Source organism: Fulmarus glacialis, unplaced genomic scaffold, assembly GCF_000690835.1.
Source record: "Fulmarus glacialis isolate BGI_N327 unplaced genomic scaffold, ASM69083v1 scaffold13454, whole genome shotgun sequence".
In the NCBI taxonomy this organism is placed as follows: Eukaryota; Metazoa; Chordata; class Aves; order Procellariiformes; family Procellariidae; genus Fulmarus; species Fulmarus glacialis.
The window spans coordinates 16654-30711 of NW_009208810.1; the positions used below are offsets into that span (position 1 = coordinate 16654).

Genomic DNA, 14058 nt, shown 5'->3' on the forward strand with positions numbered 1-14058 from the left:
ACTGTCCTTGCTGAAGAGTGTATCTGTTGCTAACTTTTTCACTTCTGTTGGAATAATAGGCTAACCTGTCATTATAAATTGCTAAATGTGTATAGCCTTATGTTAAATTTGCTTTCTGATTAGTTATTGTAAAATGTTTTTAATTACTTCGTGAGGATGTATTGTACCACCTGGTGGATTGTTTGGTGTTTGTTTTTTTTTTTTTTGTTTTTTTTTTAAAATAGGTACCAGAGGGTGGTACTGGAGACACAGGACGAGAAAGGACTAAGACATTTACCTACGATTTTTCCTATTTCTCAGCAGACAGTAAAAGTCCCAGCTTTGTTTGTCAAGAAATGGTAGGATTTCTGAATGTTAATAATTGATTTTTTTTTTTTTCCCTTTCCCTTTTCTTTAACATGAAAGCATTCTTTGAATCTTCTTTCCATTGAAAGTGCTTCTTGTGTAATATAGAAATTCCCTAGGTACCTGAGAATTTGAATTTTGTTTTGTTTCCTTTTAACTTATCTAACGTTATTAAGTGCTGTGTTTTCTAATAGAGCAGGCTAAATGCTTCTTTCTAGTTCTCTTGTATGATTGGTCTTGTAAGGTCAAGTTAGAGAACTTCTCTGAGCACTAGATTTGTTTTTGAAAAGCTTTTTTGAAAAAATCACTCTTTAGAAACATATATCTTTAATTCACTTAGACTGAAACGTTCTTCTTATCTGGCTGAAGTGGGCTGCTTTTGTCCAAAAGTCTTGGTACACTTTAAAGAAGATTCTTCTTTCTCCTCCCTTGAATATTCAGCTTAGGAAAGGACAAAACTGCTTTTCTTCCTGCGCACTCAGAACAGAAAATCAAACTCAGAGCTATAGGCATTATTTAAATGAACAGATAGACCCTCCCTGACCTCGCATTTCATGTGAACATTGAACCTTTTTGCTATTTCACATTCCCAAATAAAATTATTAAGTAAAATTCAAGTGTTCTGTAATTGCTATCATCTCTTTTGGTTTTGTGGAACTTGGGATGCTGTAAGCTCAAAGTGAGACTATTTCTTCCCCCTTAAAATAATGCAAGGGTTTGCTGAATATCCTGTAAGCCAGTTGGATACTTACCTTTTTGGTATGTACCTCATCTCTTCTGTAACCCCCAAAATCAGGGATATTGGTATGGCTAATCCTAAAAAGCCTCAGAATTAAAACTAATATTAAGAAACAGTAAGTTGAAGCCAATGTTAAATATTTATGAGAAGGACGAGTTTTGCCATTATATATAATGACTGTAATTGTTTGATAGGGAATTTATATTTGAAATTTCTATTTAACCATCAATGTAAGCGGTAGGTCCTCTTTTTTCTGAAAGCTGCTTTCTTTATTTCACTGAAGTAATAGTTAGTGTTTAATCCAAACATTTGATCATGTATATTCTTAAACTTTCTGGATTGTTATTTCTTCATGATGTTCTTCTAAGTAACACAGTTTTGGCGATATTCTCTGAAATATCAAGAAGTATAAATCTATTTGGACATTAATGTAGAAATACCCTAATTACTTCAGTGCTGTGGCAAATTCAAGTAGTAGTGTATTGAGCGCAATGATTGGAATCCTAGTTTCTAGTGAATGTTTTTAAGCAGGTGCTTCAGGCCATGTGGCTTTACTAGAACTTTAGCAAATGCTTTAAGTTGAGCATGCAGAGAGTTATTTATTTATTTTAATTAAAGCAGCTTTGATTATGTATTTTTCTGTTCTGATTCTAACGGAAGCTTGAGATTTTTGGTTGTGGTTCTGCAGGCGCAACAAATGATTGCCTTAGGTTTGCTCATACAAATCGATTAGGGTCTTAGTTTAATATTACTTAGTTTCATGAAAATGCATATAATTCTGAGTGATAACTGATTACCGTATTCTCAGTTCTTCCTGATACAGATGAGTACATCTCCATAAAACGGTATTAATGGTGTATCAATGCATATTTGGAAAAGTCTGCAAAATGAACTTTTTCATTTCTAAAATGAAATTTAGAAATTCTTCTTAAGCACCGATTGTGGCTTAGGTTTATGGATGTTTAATTTTTGCATCCTTTAGGTAGCTGTTTCTTTACCTGACTTTACATACTTCTGGAAAGCTATGTTAGGCAAGACCCCATTAGAAGAATCCCAGGAAGAGAGCCCATTGTGTTGTTAGGCTGTTGCAATGCAATTTTTTTCCAGAATCTGAATGTGCTGTGAAATAATGAAGTTAATTCTTGTTAAAATAGCCATTTGCAAAGGAAACCTGAATTAATATAAATGGATATCCAAGTTGTATCCTGTGTTGATGTCCAATTTCCACATATAAGTGATAAATTAAGTTTTCCTTATTTTAAGTTTTTCCTTATTGGTGCCATTTTGCCTCTGTTTCAGAGCAGGTCAGGTTGAGGCAAGATCAGTATAACTTACCTGTGTCAGGAGCTTATGGGAAAAAAAAATTAAAATGCCCATATAGGGATTGCTGCAGCAGCCCTGAGCAATGATTTTTTTTTTTTTTTTTTTTTTTTTTTTTGGTTAAAGCTGTGAGCTTTGTGGTTCTTAGTAATAGGATGCTAACAATAAATCCTAAGCATGGCTTAGATGTCCACGTTCAATATTCTGCTATTACGGTGTGTCCCACAGCCCTAGGCTGCCTCCTTCATCCTTACTGGCAAGAATGCTAACTTCTCGTGCTCAGCCACAAAAATAGTATTGTCCCTGTGTCGTGTTGTTTTAATTACAATGTGCGCAGCACATTGAAAACAAAAGGAGTTTTCAAACCATGGGAGTGCAATTTCTAAACAAATGCTGCACAAGCTATTGTTTTGCTTGTGTTATTCATTTCATATTTAATTGGAAGACTTTGTAGTTAAGCTCTTATCGAGTTGCTGCAGAATTTCCAGTTTACTGCACCAGTGGCATAAAAAAAAGGGCGTCTTTCATTCATATTCATCTTGCCATGGAATAAAATTGATCTTGATGTTGGTAATGCGGTTGCCTAGTGCGCTTTGTTCATGATTATTATATTTTTCCTTTTGAAAAGCAGAAAAATGATAAATGGAAGTCTGTCTAATACTACATGCACCATTAATATGCCTTGTAGATGCAAAATACGCTTTAGTATTCAAAAACTAGAGTGGGAGTGGCAATTTACCATGAAGCTACTTAGTTTGTATACATGGAAGAGAAACAAATAGAATTTTGATGAATTTACTGCCCTTTTGAGACAAACCGGTGTCCCAGTCGTTTGGTTCTGACAAAGTCCCATCCTAACGATGTCTTGTCTTCTAACCTGTGTGTTGAGCCTCTGTGTTCAGACAACACTGACTGTAACCATCTATTCTATGTGCTACCTCAAATCACTTTGCAAAGTATACACAAATTTTTAGAAGAGAAAATGCAGTCAAAGCAATAGTGCATAAAGACTTGGTCCAGATGGTGAGGTAAAAACTTGGACATAGGGAAAGGGAAAAGAGGGGAAAAAATAAAGGAGCAGTTACTCAGGAGGGAGAATTCAGCTAAGATGCTCCTTTTCAAATGACAAGCAAAAGGGAAATTGTGCTTTGGCTGATCTTTATACTCTTCCTCTTTGAGAAGTGTAACAGATTACAGCATTGTAACTCCTTTGCTCAAGGGGAGGTCAAGTTAAGTATTCCAAAGGCATGCTTGCAACTGAGCATTAACGATTAAAGAAATTACCCAGCACTCCTCCCTTGTAGCAGTGGCATGATTATAGTCTGTATGTGCCATTCGCTATTAATAATGACTTGGAGTCTTTGGTTAATTTAAATCACATGAACCACAGACTAGTAGCCAAATTACATGAAGCATCTATGAGATTTTTGAAAATCATGTTTGGATTGGGAGACCCAGATTAATAGTTTCATTGAGAGAGAAGCTGCATCAGTGGGCTAGTGGCGCGGTATGGGTGGAAATGAGGGGTAGTGATAATGAAAGGTCAGAAATCTGGGAGGGATACTGGAGGTAGTACTGCAGAAGAAGGTGATGAAGGCATCTGCTGAGAGCTGAACTCATTAGGTGAGAATAGACCTCTATATTATGGGATGTGGAGGAGGGATCATTACCAGTTTCAGAGGTAAACTTTGAGGACAAAAGAGATGGGGCTAGCTGAGGAAAGGGGGTCACTTACCACATAGAAAACATGTTTCCATGTTTGCCAGCCTAGAAAGTATTGGTATGTAAAAGCTAGTTAGGGAGGAAATAGGGAGAAAATAATAGTCCATTTTCTTACACTTGGTTGAAGCAAAAAACCAAAACCAACCAACCAAAATCCTCCAAAAACACAAACCAAGAAAGTGACAGGATCACTGAAACATTTCCTTTTGAGAAGGGGCTGGATATTTGCAAAACATGGAGAGTTGGCAAAGATATAAAAAGTGAATAGATATTAACAATAAGGAAAAGTGAATGAAGTATCTGAGATGAGCTGAAAGAAATTGGAGCTATAGAAAGAAGGGAGTGGTTTTTTATACTTCTGCATGTCAAGTAGATCTCTGACAGAAAAAGAAATAGAAAATACACTGTTGCAGTGCTGTAAACTAAATACGGTAGTAGAATTTAGTAATTTATTTGAAGAACTGATTTCCTGTCCTATAGTAAATATCATTGGTTGATGCCAATAGCTTATATGGTGGTAGTTTATTGTTTAATATTTGCCATGCTGGACTGATGACAACTTTTATCCCCAAGCTTCCGTTGTCTTAAAAAACTTTCTTTGGTTTTAGGTTTTCAAAAATCTTGGTACAGATGTGCTTAAATCTGCCTTTGAAGGTTACAACGCTTGTGTTTTTGCATATGGACAGACTGGATCTGGGAAGTCCTACACCATGATGGGAAATGCGGTATGTTGATTTTGCAAATGTGCATTTTTATTCTGTAGCAAAGCATTGAAATTATGCTATTGTAAGAGCGTGTTTTTGTGGAATTATTATTGCTGATCCTGTCTGTATGCTACTGACCCCCCATGTACCATACCTTCTAGTAGTAATCAGAGGTTTTAGAAGCTGTTTCTTTTATAGAGAGATATTTACAGTTGGAAGAAGTGTCTTTAAGTGATACTCTCTTGTGCTGGACAAGAAGCAATAATTTTTGTTCAGTAACAAAGCCAAACATTTCAAATGTTACCGCTGATTTTCTATGCCCAACTCGAGACAAAAAACAAGATACTGATTTTGAGAACAGGAATGATCGGCTCTTTCTGAAGAGATCTGTTTTTTAGACCTCTTTAGAAAGGTCAGAAGATAGCTCCTTGGCCCCTGTTTAGACAAGGCTATCAAGTGAAGAGTAGAAACTGGGGATGAGAGTTGCTAAATGTAAGTTTCAGCAAACCATTATGAGATGCTACAGTAACTTTAATTTTAAGGGTTAAGTCCTGTTGAGAACTGCAGCGAAGACCCTGGAAGAGGAAGGTATGGTAGGAGGGGCATTTGGCAGTTTGTGAGTGAAGTTTCTTGCAGTTGCTTCCGTGACTGCACAAGGACAGAAAGAACCCACTAAACTGTTGGGAGTGGAGCAGTTTGAAAGGGCCGACTGAGGAAGCCTGTTTGCAAGGCAACCTCTACAGGTTTCATTCTCCTTTAATTCTTGGGAAAAAAATACAGCATGTCTTCTCCCAGCAGAATTGAAAAGGGGAGTATTGCCACTTGTCCTTCCTTAGATAGATCACTCATTTGAAATGTAGTAAGATTGGCCACTTTGCACCCCCTTAAGCTTAAGAGAGTAAATTAGCTGTAAATCTTTTTCTTTCAGTTGTCACAGACTAAGTAGCTTTATATTTAACTTCAAAATGGTAAGCAGAACAGACTTTTGTAACCAGAAAAGATCTTATGACCTAGATGTGGATTTCTATTTCAGAAATTTATAAAAGTGACATTTTTATGAGACTGCCTCACTATACGTAATGACCGTAATCATCAAGACATTTTGCAAATGAATAGGTGCTGAAGTTTGTTTGACACTATTCAATAATAAAGGTCTAATCTTCTTGCCATGATACATAAATACTTTAATCTGGCTTTGTACAGAGCCTGTGTAAAATATACTCAACCGCCAAGTTCAATGCTTGAAAATTGATGGCCCTGTCACAGAGACTACAATGCTATAAGAAAACTTGAATTGGAAATAATTTTTTTTTTTCCCCCTACTTTTCCTTAGAAAGTATGAATTCTATTTTCATTTTGCTTTCAATATCTGCTGTTCTTGGCTCTGGAAGGCTTCTTCTGCAATACTGTGCGCAACAATCATTTCAAGAAAGAAATGATTTCAAGTTAGAATAAGTCTTGAGCAGAGATACTGAAATGATCAGAGATCTATAAAATATGATCTATCAGGAAAGTCAGACTTGCTTACACAGAGAAAGGAAGACTGTGGAGGAACAAAAGTCTTCCAAGACGTGAAAGGCTGCTGCAGAAAGGAAGGGAATAATTTGTTCCCTGTGCCCAAGGTAGATAGGTAAGGAACAGTACATTTGAATTGCAATAAGGAGTTTTCTGGTTAAATAGCACAGAAGGAAAACGGGCTTTTAATGAGAAAATTCAGCTCTGGAGTGAACCACCTATTTTGGTTCAACAGATTTCCGTGACTGGAAACTGTCAAAGATGTAGCTGATCCTGCCCTGGAGCTGTATGGAGTGAAAAGGGAGGAAATGTTTAAATATAGTTTCTAATAAAGAGTGTACATTCTGTAAGATGTATATTTTACTCATGAAATATGCTGGCAACTGTGTGTTCTTCCTTTCTCATCACTCTATTGCTATGGTTGAAGTTACTCAATTAAAGCTATTATTTCCTATTTTAAGACTCTCTTTGCAGTTGCTAAATTATGTCAGACACTAATGATTTGCCTAAAACTTTGTGATGGATCTTTCATGTTTTTTCCTGAAGCTTTAATTAAAACTGTTCAGGTGTTTCCAAGCATGAGATGAAAGAAATTTCTTACTTTTTCCTCTTCCTGTGTTTAAAAAAAAAAAAGCATGGGGGAAATTCCAGCGCTGAACCCTGAAACTTTATCTGGAGTAGAGATTGATACATATTGGGAAAGGCTGCTCCTCTGTTACCAAAGGCAACTGTCTCAAAAAGCCTGATTAAGCTGCAAGTTTCTCCCTTTATCTAGGGTGGTGGTTTTTTTTTTTTAACCAAGGTGCAATCAGGTGAAGGACTAGGTATGATAGAAGGAGAGAATAGATTATTATTTCAAAGAAGGAAGCCTCGTTTGAGAAGGACAGAGAGGCTCTGATTAAGAGGAGGAAGATGCTGGAAAAGGGCAAAATAGAGGGATAGAATATGAATAAAAAAAGAGACTGGATGATGAATCAGGAATTATATCTGGGCAAAGGAAATGCGAAGAGGAGCTCGGAGTTGGCACCTGGGAGAAGATTGGTGGGACAGAGAATGCAGCGGGAAGCTGAAGAATGAGGACAGAGGGGACCAGCACAGGAGCAGACTGGAACGGGGTTGGACGTGCGGGTCCAAGTAGAAGAGAAATCTTTGCCCGTGGAGCACTCGCCCTGCCAGAGTCTGGTGCAGAGTGGTCCACTGTCTTCGTGTTTTCCTGCTGCCAGCTATCTGTAGAATCCCACCAGGCAAACTCGCTTGGGTGCCTGGAGTGCCTGGGCTATGCTCACATTGGATGTTCGGTCTGGTTTGTCCTAAGTTGCCTCGTGCTTAATTGCAAGGCCCCTAACTCTGAGCAAGAACACTTCTTGCCTCAGTGGTGCACAGAATTAGAATTAGTCCATCGCATCAAATTTCTTATGCATTTTTGGACTGGAGGCAAATTGTAGCTGACAGACTGTTTTGTAAGCTACTTCTGAGTTTGCAGCTCTGAGCCCAAAGCTCATCTGTATGTATATGTCCTCTCCCTTTATTCCTGGGAGCCATGTTCACTTATTTCAGCTCTGAAGGGGTGTTAGCTGCTGTCTTCCTGAAGCGGTGGGGAGGAGGTGTGCTCAGCAGGTAGTTGGTCGTCTACCTAGTCAGACTCAGTGGGAATGGGGCAGCTGGGAGCAAGCAGCCCCTCGTCAGCTGAGACCAGAGCTGCATGGCGCTCTCTTGCTCCTCTCTGCTGCTGGGGAAAACCCTGGCTTCGACTTACTGCCTCGCTGCTTGGCTGGAAGGGAGTCTCCCTGGAGCAACGGGAAGAGGAGAGCTGCATGCTAAGTCTCTGGAAATCTCAGCGGTGTTAGCTGCTGCCTCACAGTCTGACATGTTTGACATCAGTGGTGGAGCAGCAGCCTTACTGGGATGAGGCTCAATTCTCAAGTGCCAGCTTAACCGAGAAGATGACATCCTGCTGCTGCTGGCTGCTGTGTTAGCTGAAGTGGCAAGGACCCTGTAGCGGATAGTTGCAGCCCTGCTAGTAAACCACGTAGTCTGTAGGGATCTGTGAGAAGAAATATGTTTTTTCAGTTTGCTTTATTAAACCGACCAAGCACTTTATGCATAAAAACTCTTTAACTGCAGAGTTGAGCATTCAGAAGTTAAGTATCAAATTTAATTTGGCTGCATTGTGGGATACAGTGAATGTAGTTTTCATTTTGTTATTGCATGCTAATTTATGCAGAGGACCTTCTGCACGTCTCAAGACAGGAAGGACTGTGAGCTGGGGATTGGGGGTTTGAATGAGAATGGCTCATGGATGCATGTATACGGCTCTTGTCGCATTCTCTGCAGATGTTGCCAAGTCTATAGTGAAATGGGGTAGAAGGAGAAGTTAGAAAAGAGAGTATTCAGATAAGGCAGTTCATATGTTGCTCTGGGGAGCCAGTTTCTGCTTTGGGGTTCTTTGAACTAAGTGAGAGGGGTCAAATGTATCCCAATAGCAAAGAATTGCAGCTAATATGTACGTTCCAACACACACACGAGGATTAACGTGGTAAGACGACTGCAGGTGAATAAAGGGCAAGAGAGTATTTGCTGACAAGTTTTCACTTTTCCCCTTTTCTGGAATTTGGAACTCTTAACTAGTGATCTTGGGTTTTATTTTTCAAAATATATTGCTCATGCATATATAGTCTTGGAAATAACAATTGTTGTTATTGCAGGGTGATGTAGGTTTAATACCTCGAATTTGTGAAGGATTATTCAGCAAAATAAGTGAAAAAACAAAGCGGAATGAGGCATCCTTTCGAACAGAAGTCAGGTCAGTCTTGGTGTGTTAATAGTTTGCTGGTTATCAAACTTGTTTCAGTTACAACCACCCTGTTTCACTTATTATCTCTGAGAAAAGTGTGTGTTTTTCAGATAACCTTCCATGCTTGGCCTCAGTCCTATAATTGATTTTTGTTGGCAGTCGTAGTCAAAATGCGCAATACTTCTAACTTCAATCCAACAGCTGTGCATTTTGCTTTATTTAAATGATAATGAAAATGCCTTTGCTACTAGACAGCACCTTCCTTATTTTGAACCTTTATTTCAGGCTGGCATTAGGAGATTTTGATCTTGCTAATGTCTGCTTCCTTTCTACTTCTTGCTTTTTTGGCTTTTTTCCTTATGATAGAAGTACACTGTAGTCATTAATATCTTAAGCCAGCTTTGGATCCATTTGCTTCTTCAGGTATCTTGCTTTCAAACACAGTGTTAACATGGCTTTCCTTTTTTTAAAGACTCTTGAATCAGTCAGTGGTTTTTTAATCTTTCTCTTTCAGTTATCTGGAAATTTATAATGAACGTGTGAGAGATCTTCTCAGACGGAAGTCATCAAAAACTAATAATTTACGAATACGAGAACATCCAAAAGAAGGGCCATATGTTGAAGGTAAAAACGCTTTCAGTGTTTTGCACTGGATCTTTTATTACCTTTATATATTTTAAAATGCCATGTCTAATTGCATGGGGCATTTTTATCTTTTAAAATATAAATGATGATGGATACAGTGCTTTCCTTTGATATAAAAGCATGAAAGGAGAATAGCTTCTCATTTTGTATCCCCACTCGCTTTCCCAAGATTATTACACATACACACTTTTTATCTTTAAATTTATAACACATTTTTAAATAATGTTGAGAGATGCAGTTGGTTTTAAGAATTTGTTGACTATAACTTATAAAACTTTAATGTTTAGATAGAAAGAACCTGTTAGGATCTAACTGTCCTAATCTGTCCTCTACCAGGGAAGGTTCATGTCTCCTGAGGGATTATGCTTATGTTAGTGCACTAAGCACTTAGTAAGATTGCGTATTTTTTTCTTAATTTACTGTAAATGTGTCAGTTCTCCATTGTTCACATGAGGCCTCATCCCTTTCCTCAAGTGATAAACAAGTATGACAATAAACACTAATTGCAGCAATATTTTGCAGTGGTGAGGGTAGTTTGGATCTTTTTGTAAAGAAAATCAAGTTCACGTATGAGCATGCTGTAACACTCTGCTTTTCTTTAGATTTATCTAAACATTTAGTCCAAAATTATACTGATGTGGAGGAACTTATGGACGCAGGAAATATAAATAGAACGACGGCTGCAACTGGAATGAATGATGTCAGTAGCAGGTCGCATGCCATTTTCACCATCAACTTCACTCAGGTAACAAAACAAAACCCCCTGTCTTAATATGTGTTTACATTCAATGGTTCATATGATAATTAAAAAATAAGGTTGTCAAAAAGCAAGTATGGGTAGATAATGGCTATGTTGTTGTCTTGTATTAGGGAAAGTTAAAAGTGTGAAATACTCTTGAGAATTATAAATATGTTTATCATATTATAATCTTGAAAATTACAGTGTAATGGGATTACTTAAAATGATATTTAATACATTTTGAGGAGATAGTTATTGGGAGTTCAGGCTGAATAACAGTGACCAGTGCCAGTGTGTTTCACGATGGTGCTGTGACAGGAGGAGTGGGTGAGGAGCATGTTGTGTGAGACGTCAGCCAGAGCTGAACATGGGCTACCTTTTACGCTCTGATGTTATCCAAGGTTTATGGAAAATAACCTGTCTCCATGGCCCAAATCGTAGAGTGTAGAAATGTTTTCTGAGTGTTTTCTTGCTGACTCTTCATGTTACTATTGGAAACCTATTTATATTCCTTGATTTACTGATGGAATAATAGAGAGATATAACACGTTTTCTCAGAGCCTAGTGATCTTTTTGTTTATAGGTGGTAAACTCCTTTTCTAATGACTCTTGCTCTTCATCATTGTTTTTGGGGGGGCTTTTTAGACAGTCCACAGATAACCTGCTAGATGAAGAGAAGGTAGCATAGAGGTGGTTTGCTCTCCTGACAGAACTTTGCATGTCTTCCCCCCAAAACCCCCACACACGCAAAATCCCATGCACCAGGTGTTCACTAATGATGAATTACTCATTGCAAAGCTTTCAGAAGAGGATAAGGTGCAGGCAACAAAGAGTTTTGTTTTACTGTTGTACTGTCAAAGTAGAAGGAAGTTTGAAACAGGGCAATCCGAGTTGATTTATATGAATTAAGATAAAAATTGGGAGGAAGCCTCAGTTAAAATCATAGAATAAAATTGCAATTGCTACTTACTTGAACTTGGAGGCAGGGGGACAAATTGAGTATAAGTGTGTCTGTGTATGCTATAACTTGTTGAAAGCTAAATACAAATATAATATAAATGTTGAAAGCTTAATAAAATGAACGCAGCACATGTTCACTGTGCATCATGTAAATACCAATTCACAGTTGTCAGTGCATGTGCATAAGTGGCCGGAAAGTTGCAAATACCACAATTTAAAGACGTAACTACTTGCATGGGAGCTATGTGGCAATTCATGACCAAATGCCTTTCTGTGGCACCTCTAATACACCTGTCTTCTGAAGCTCTGCTATTGTAAACAAGTTAAATTTAATCATGAAATGAAAAAGGCCACTAAGTTGGATTCAGTAAAATTTCAGAATTTCGTAGCTTAACGTACTTTTCTTTGTATTGTTTTTTTTCCTGTAGGCTAAATTTGATTCTGAAATGCCTTGTGAAACTGTTAGCAAGATTCATTTGGTAGATCTTGCTGGAAGTGAGAGAGCAGATGCCACCGGTGCCACAGGGGTTAGATTAAAGGAAGGAGGGAATATTAACAAATCTCTAGTTACTCTGGGAAATGTAATTTCTGCCTTAGGTAAGCCTCTGTTTTTTGTGCTTGTCTGTTTTAAGGTTGGTTTTTTTTTTCTTTCTATTTTTTTACATACACTTCTGTTAATTTTTACTTACAGAAATAGTGGCCTAACGCATACTGTTTTTGAAAATGAATGAAAATACATAATTGTTGTTTGTTTGTTTTTGTTTTTTTTTTTCCTCCTACCTCCACATCACAGCTGATTTATCTCAGGATGCAACAAATCCTCTTTCAAAGAAGAAACAAGTATTTGTGCCTTACAGGGACTCCGTGTTGACTTGGCTGTTAAAAGATAGCCTAGGAGGAAACTCTAAAACTATAATGATTGCCAGTAAGTGTTTTTAAATTACTTTTTTGCATCCTGAACACTTCATGCTTAATAGGAGCGGCTGTAAATAGATTCCAGATGCTTTGTTAAGGCAGAATGTTGTGTACACATATAAACGATTTCTTTCTTGCTGAGTTTTGTAGTAACACTTTGCCTTTACCTACACCCTGCAGAACGTCTCTTCCAGCAGTAGAACTATATAGGGTCTCATTGTGTATATGGGGACAAGTTTAGTTGTTCAGTATTGTCATGAACAATAGCAGGTATGCCTCCCGAATTTGAGAACTTCGTTTTCATCTGCAGCTTATTTGTTTGGGTGCGTATATCCTTGGCTGAGTATTTGGTCACATATGTAACAAGGCATCCAGATCGTGTATGTACAGTCGTTAGACATTTGTTTGCATAAGTAAGGATCATCCAAATGTATGTGCCTGATTGCTTGCATTTGCTCTGACATCTACCTCACTGCTGTGTTTCTTTGACACACGCACAGTGTAATGATTAGCTCATCTCACCAGTTAAACTTCAAGTAATAGTTCCTGTTTATTCTTGAGGTGCATTTGCATTCCAGACAGCTCTGTTACTCATGGTAAGTGCTCAAACCTGGACCTAGATAAAGTCTTGTACTTCTCTCCCCTTATGCCTCTCCTGCTCAGGTTGCAGACTTTGATCCCCAGTAAAAAAATAAGATTCCAGTTTTGTGCATCTAGTCAATACTGACGTGTGAATTGGTTTGCTTTTCCAAAACTGTGTTGGTTTTTGTTGCATTAGCAGAAACAACCTCTTTTGACATTCAGTGGGTAAGACTATCATTTTTATTTAACCTACTTTTTTAATGCACACAGAGTTTTAACTCTTTGTCTAAATTTAATTATTTATGATCAGTCATCTTGTAAACTTCTGCAAGTTTCCTTTTTACCTGTAGGAAACTCTGTAAGGATCGCTCGGTTTAAAAACCTACCTATGGCGTATGTATTGCAGGTTTTTCAACAAGTTGGAATGGGAATTCCATTCCCAAAAAACCCCAAGTGAAGCCGGGAGGATGTTTAAGGGGAGGGGAATGTTTTGAATGTTGGGAATGTAAGGTTTGAAGAGAAGAGCAGCTCTGAAATTTCTCTCACTCTTTTGTGCTCAAATGAAATGCAGTCTAACTGATGCTGTCGTCTCTTGGGAATGGTGGGAGAGCAGAATCGAGGGAATAAAATGCATTGGATCAAATTCTGGTTCTTCAATCGCTTTGTTACAGTCAAATTCTCTGGATGGCAGTTCCTTTGTTACATGATTTTGGGAATGTTTTTGGAACCCATGCCACTTTCTTTCCTCAGGCTGATCATAGTAGTACCAAAAGAAGATCTTGGACCAGACTCTGCTTTGTTTTTCTGTCTGTTTAAGTAACACTGTGCTGGCATCTTTCTTCTTGATGCTTTCTTTCAGTTACATGTAACTTGGTGGGTTGTTTTTTTTTTGGTGGTGTGTTTTTTTGGTTTTTTGGGTTTTTTTTTTTTTGACAGAGGGAATTGGGAAGAGAAGTTTTAGAAACACAGTGAGCTTTCAGTGCCTATACTAATGATTACAGTGCCCAGCTGCTTTTTCAGCTACTTCCTCATTTATTAACGATGCTTCTGCTAGGCAGAGCCCTGATGGTTGATCTTT

General features: G+C 37.9%; 1 protein-coding gene across 1 annotated transcript in view; it reads left to right on the top strand.

Annotated features, from left to right (window-relative positions):
- The window catches only part of LOC104075959 (kinesin-like protein KIF16B), a gene marked incomplete at its 3' end in the record, with an annotated part of 49832 nt that overhangs the window by 862 nt on the left and 34912 nt on the right, over positions 1-14058 (top strand). The window contains exons 2-8 of the mRNA XM_009576634.1: positions 225-338; positions 4735-4851; positions 9051-9148; positions 9654-9763; positions 10387-10529; positions 11912-12080; positions 12277-12408. Coding sequence (XP_009574929.1) covers positions 225-338; positions 4735-4851; positions 9051-9148; positions 9654-9763; positions 10387-10529; positions 11912-12080; positions 12277-12408 — 883 coding nt within the window. The remainder of the gene's footprint in view (positions 1-224; positions 339-4734; positions 4852-9050; positions 9149-9653; positions 9764-10386; positions 10530-11911; positions 12081-12276; positions 12409-14058) is intronic.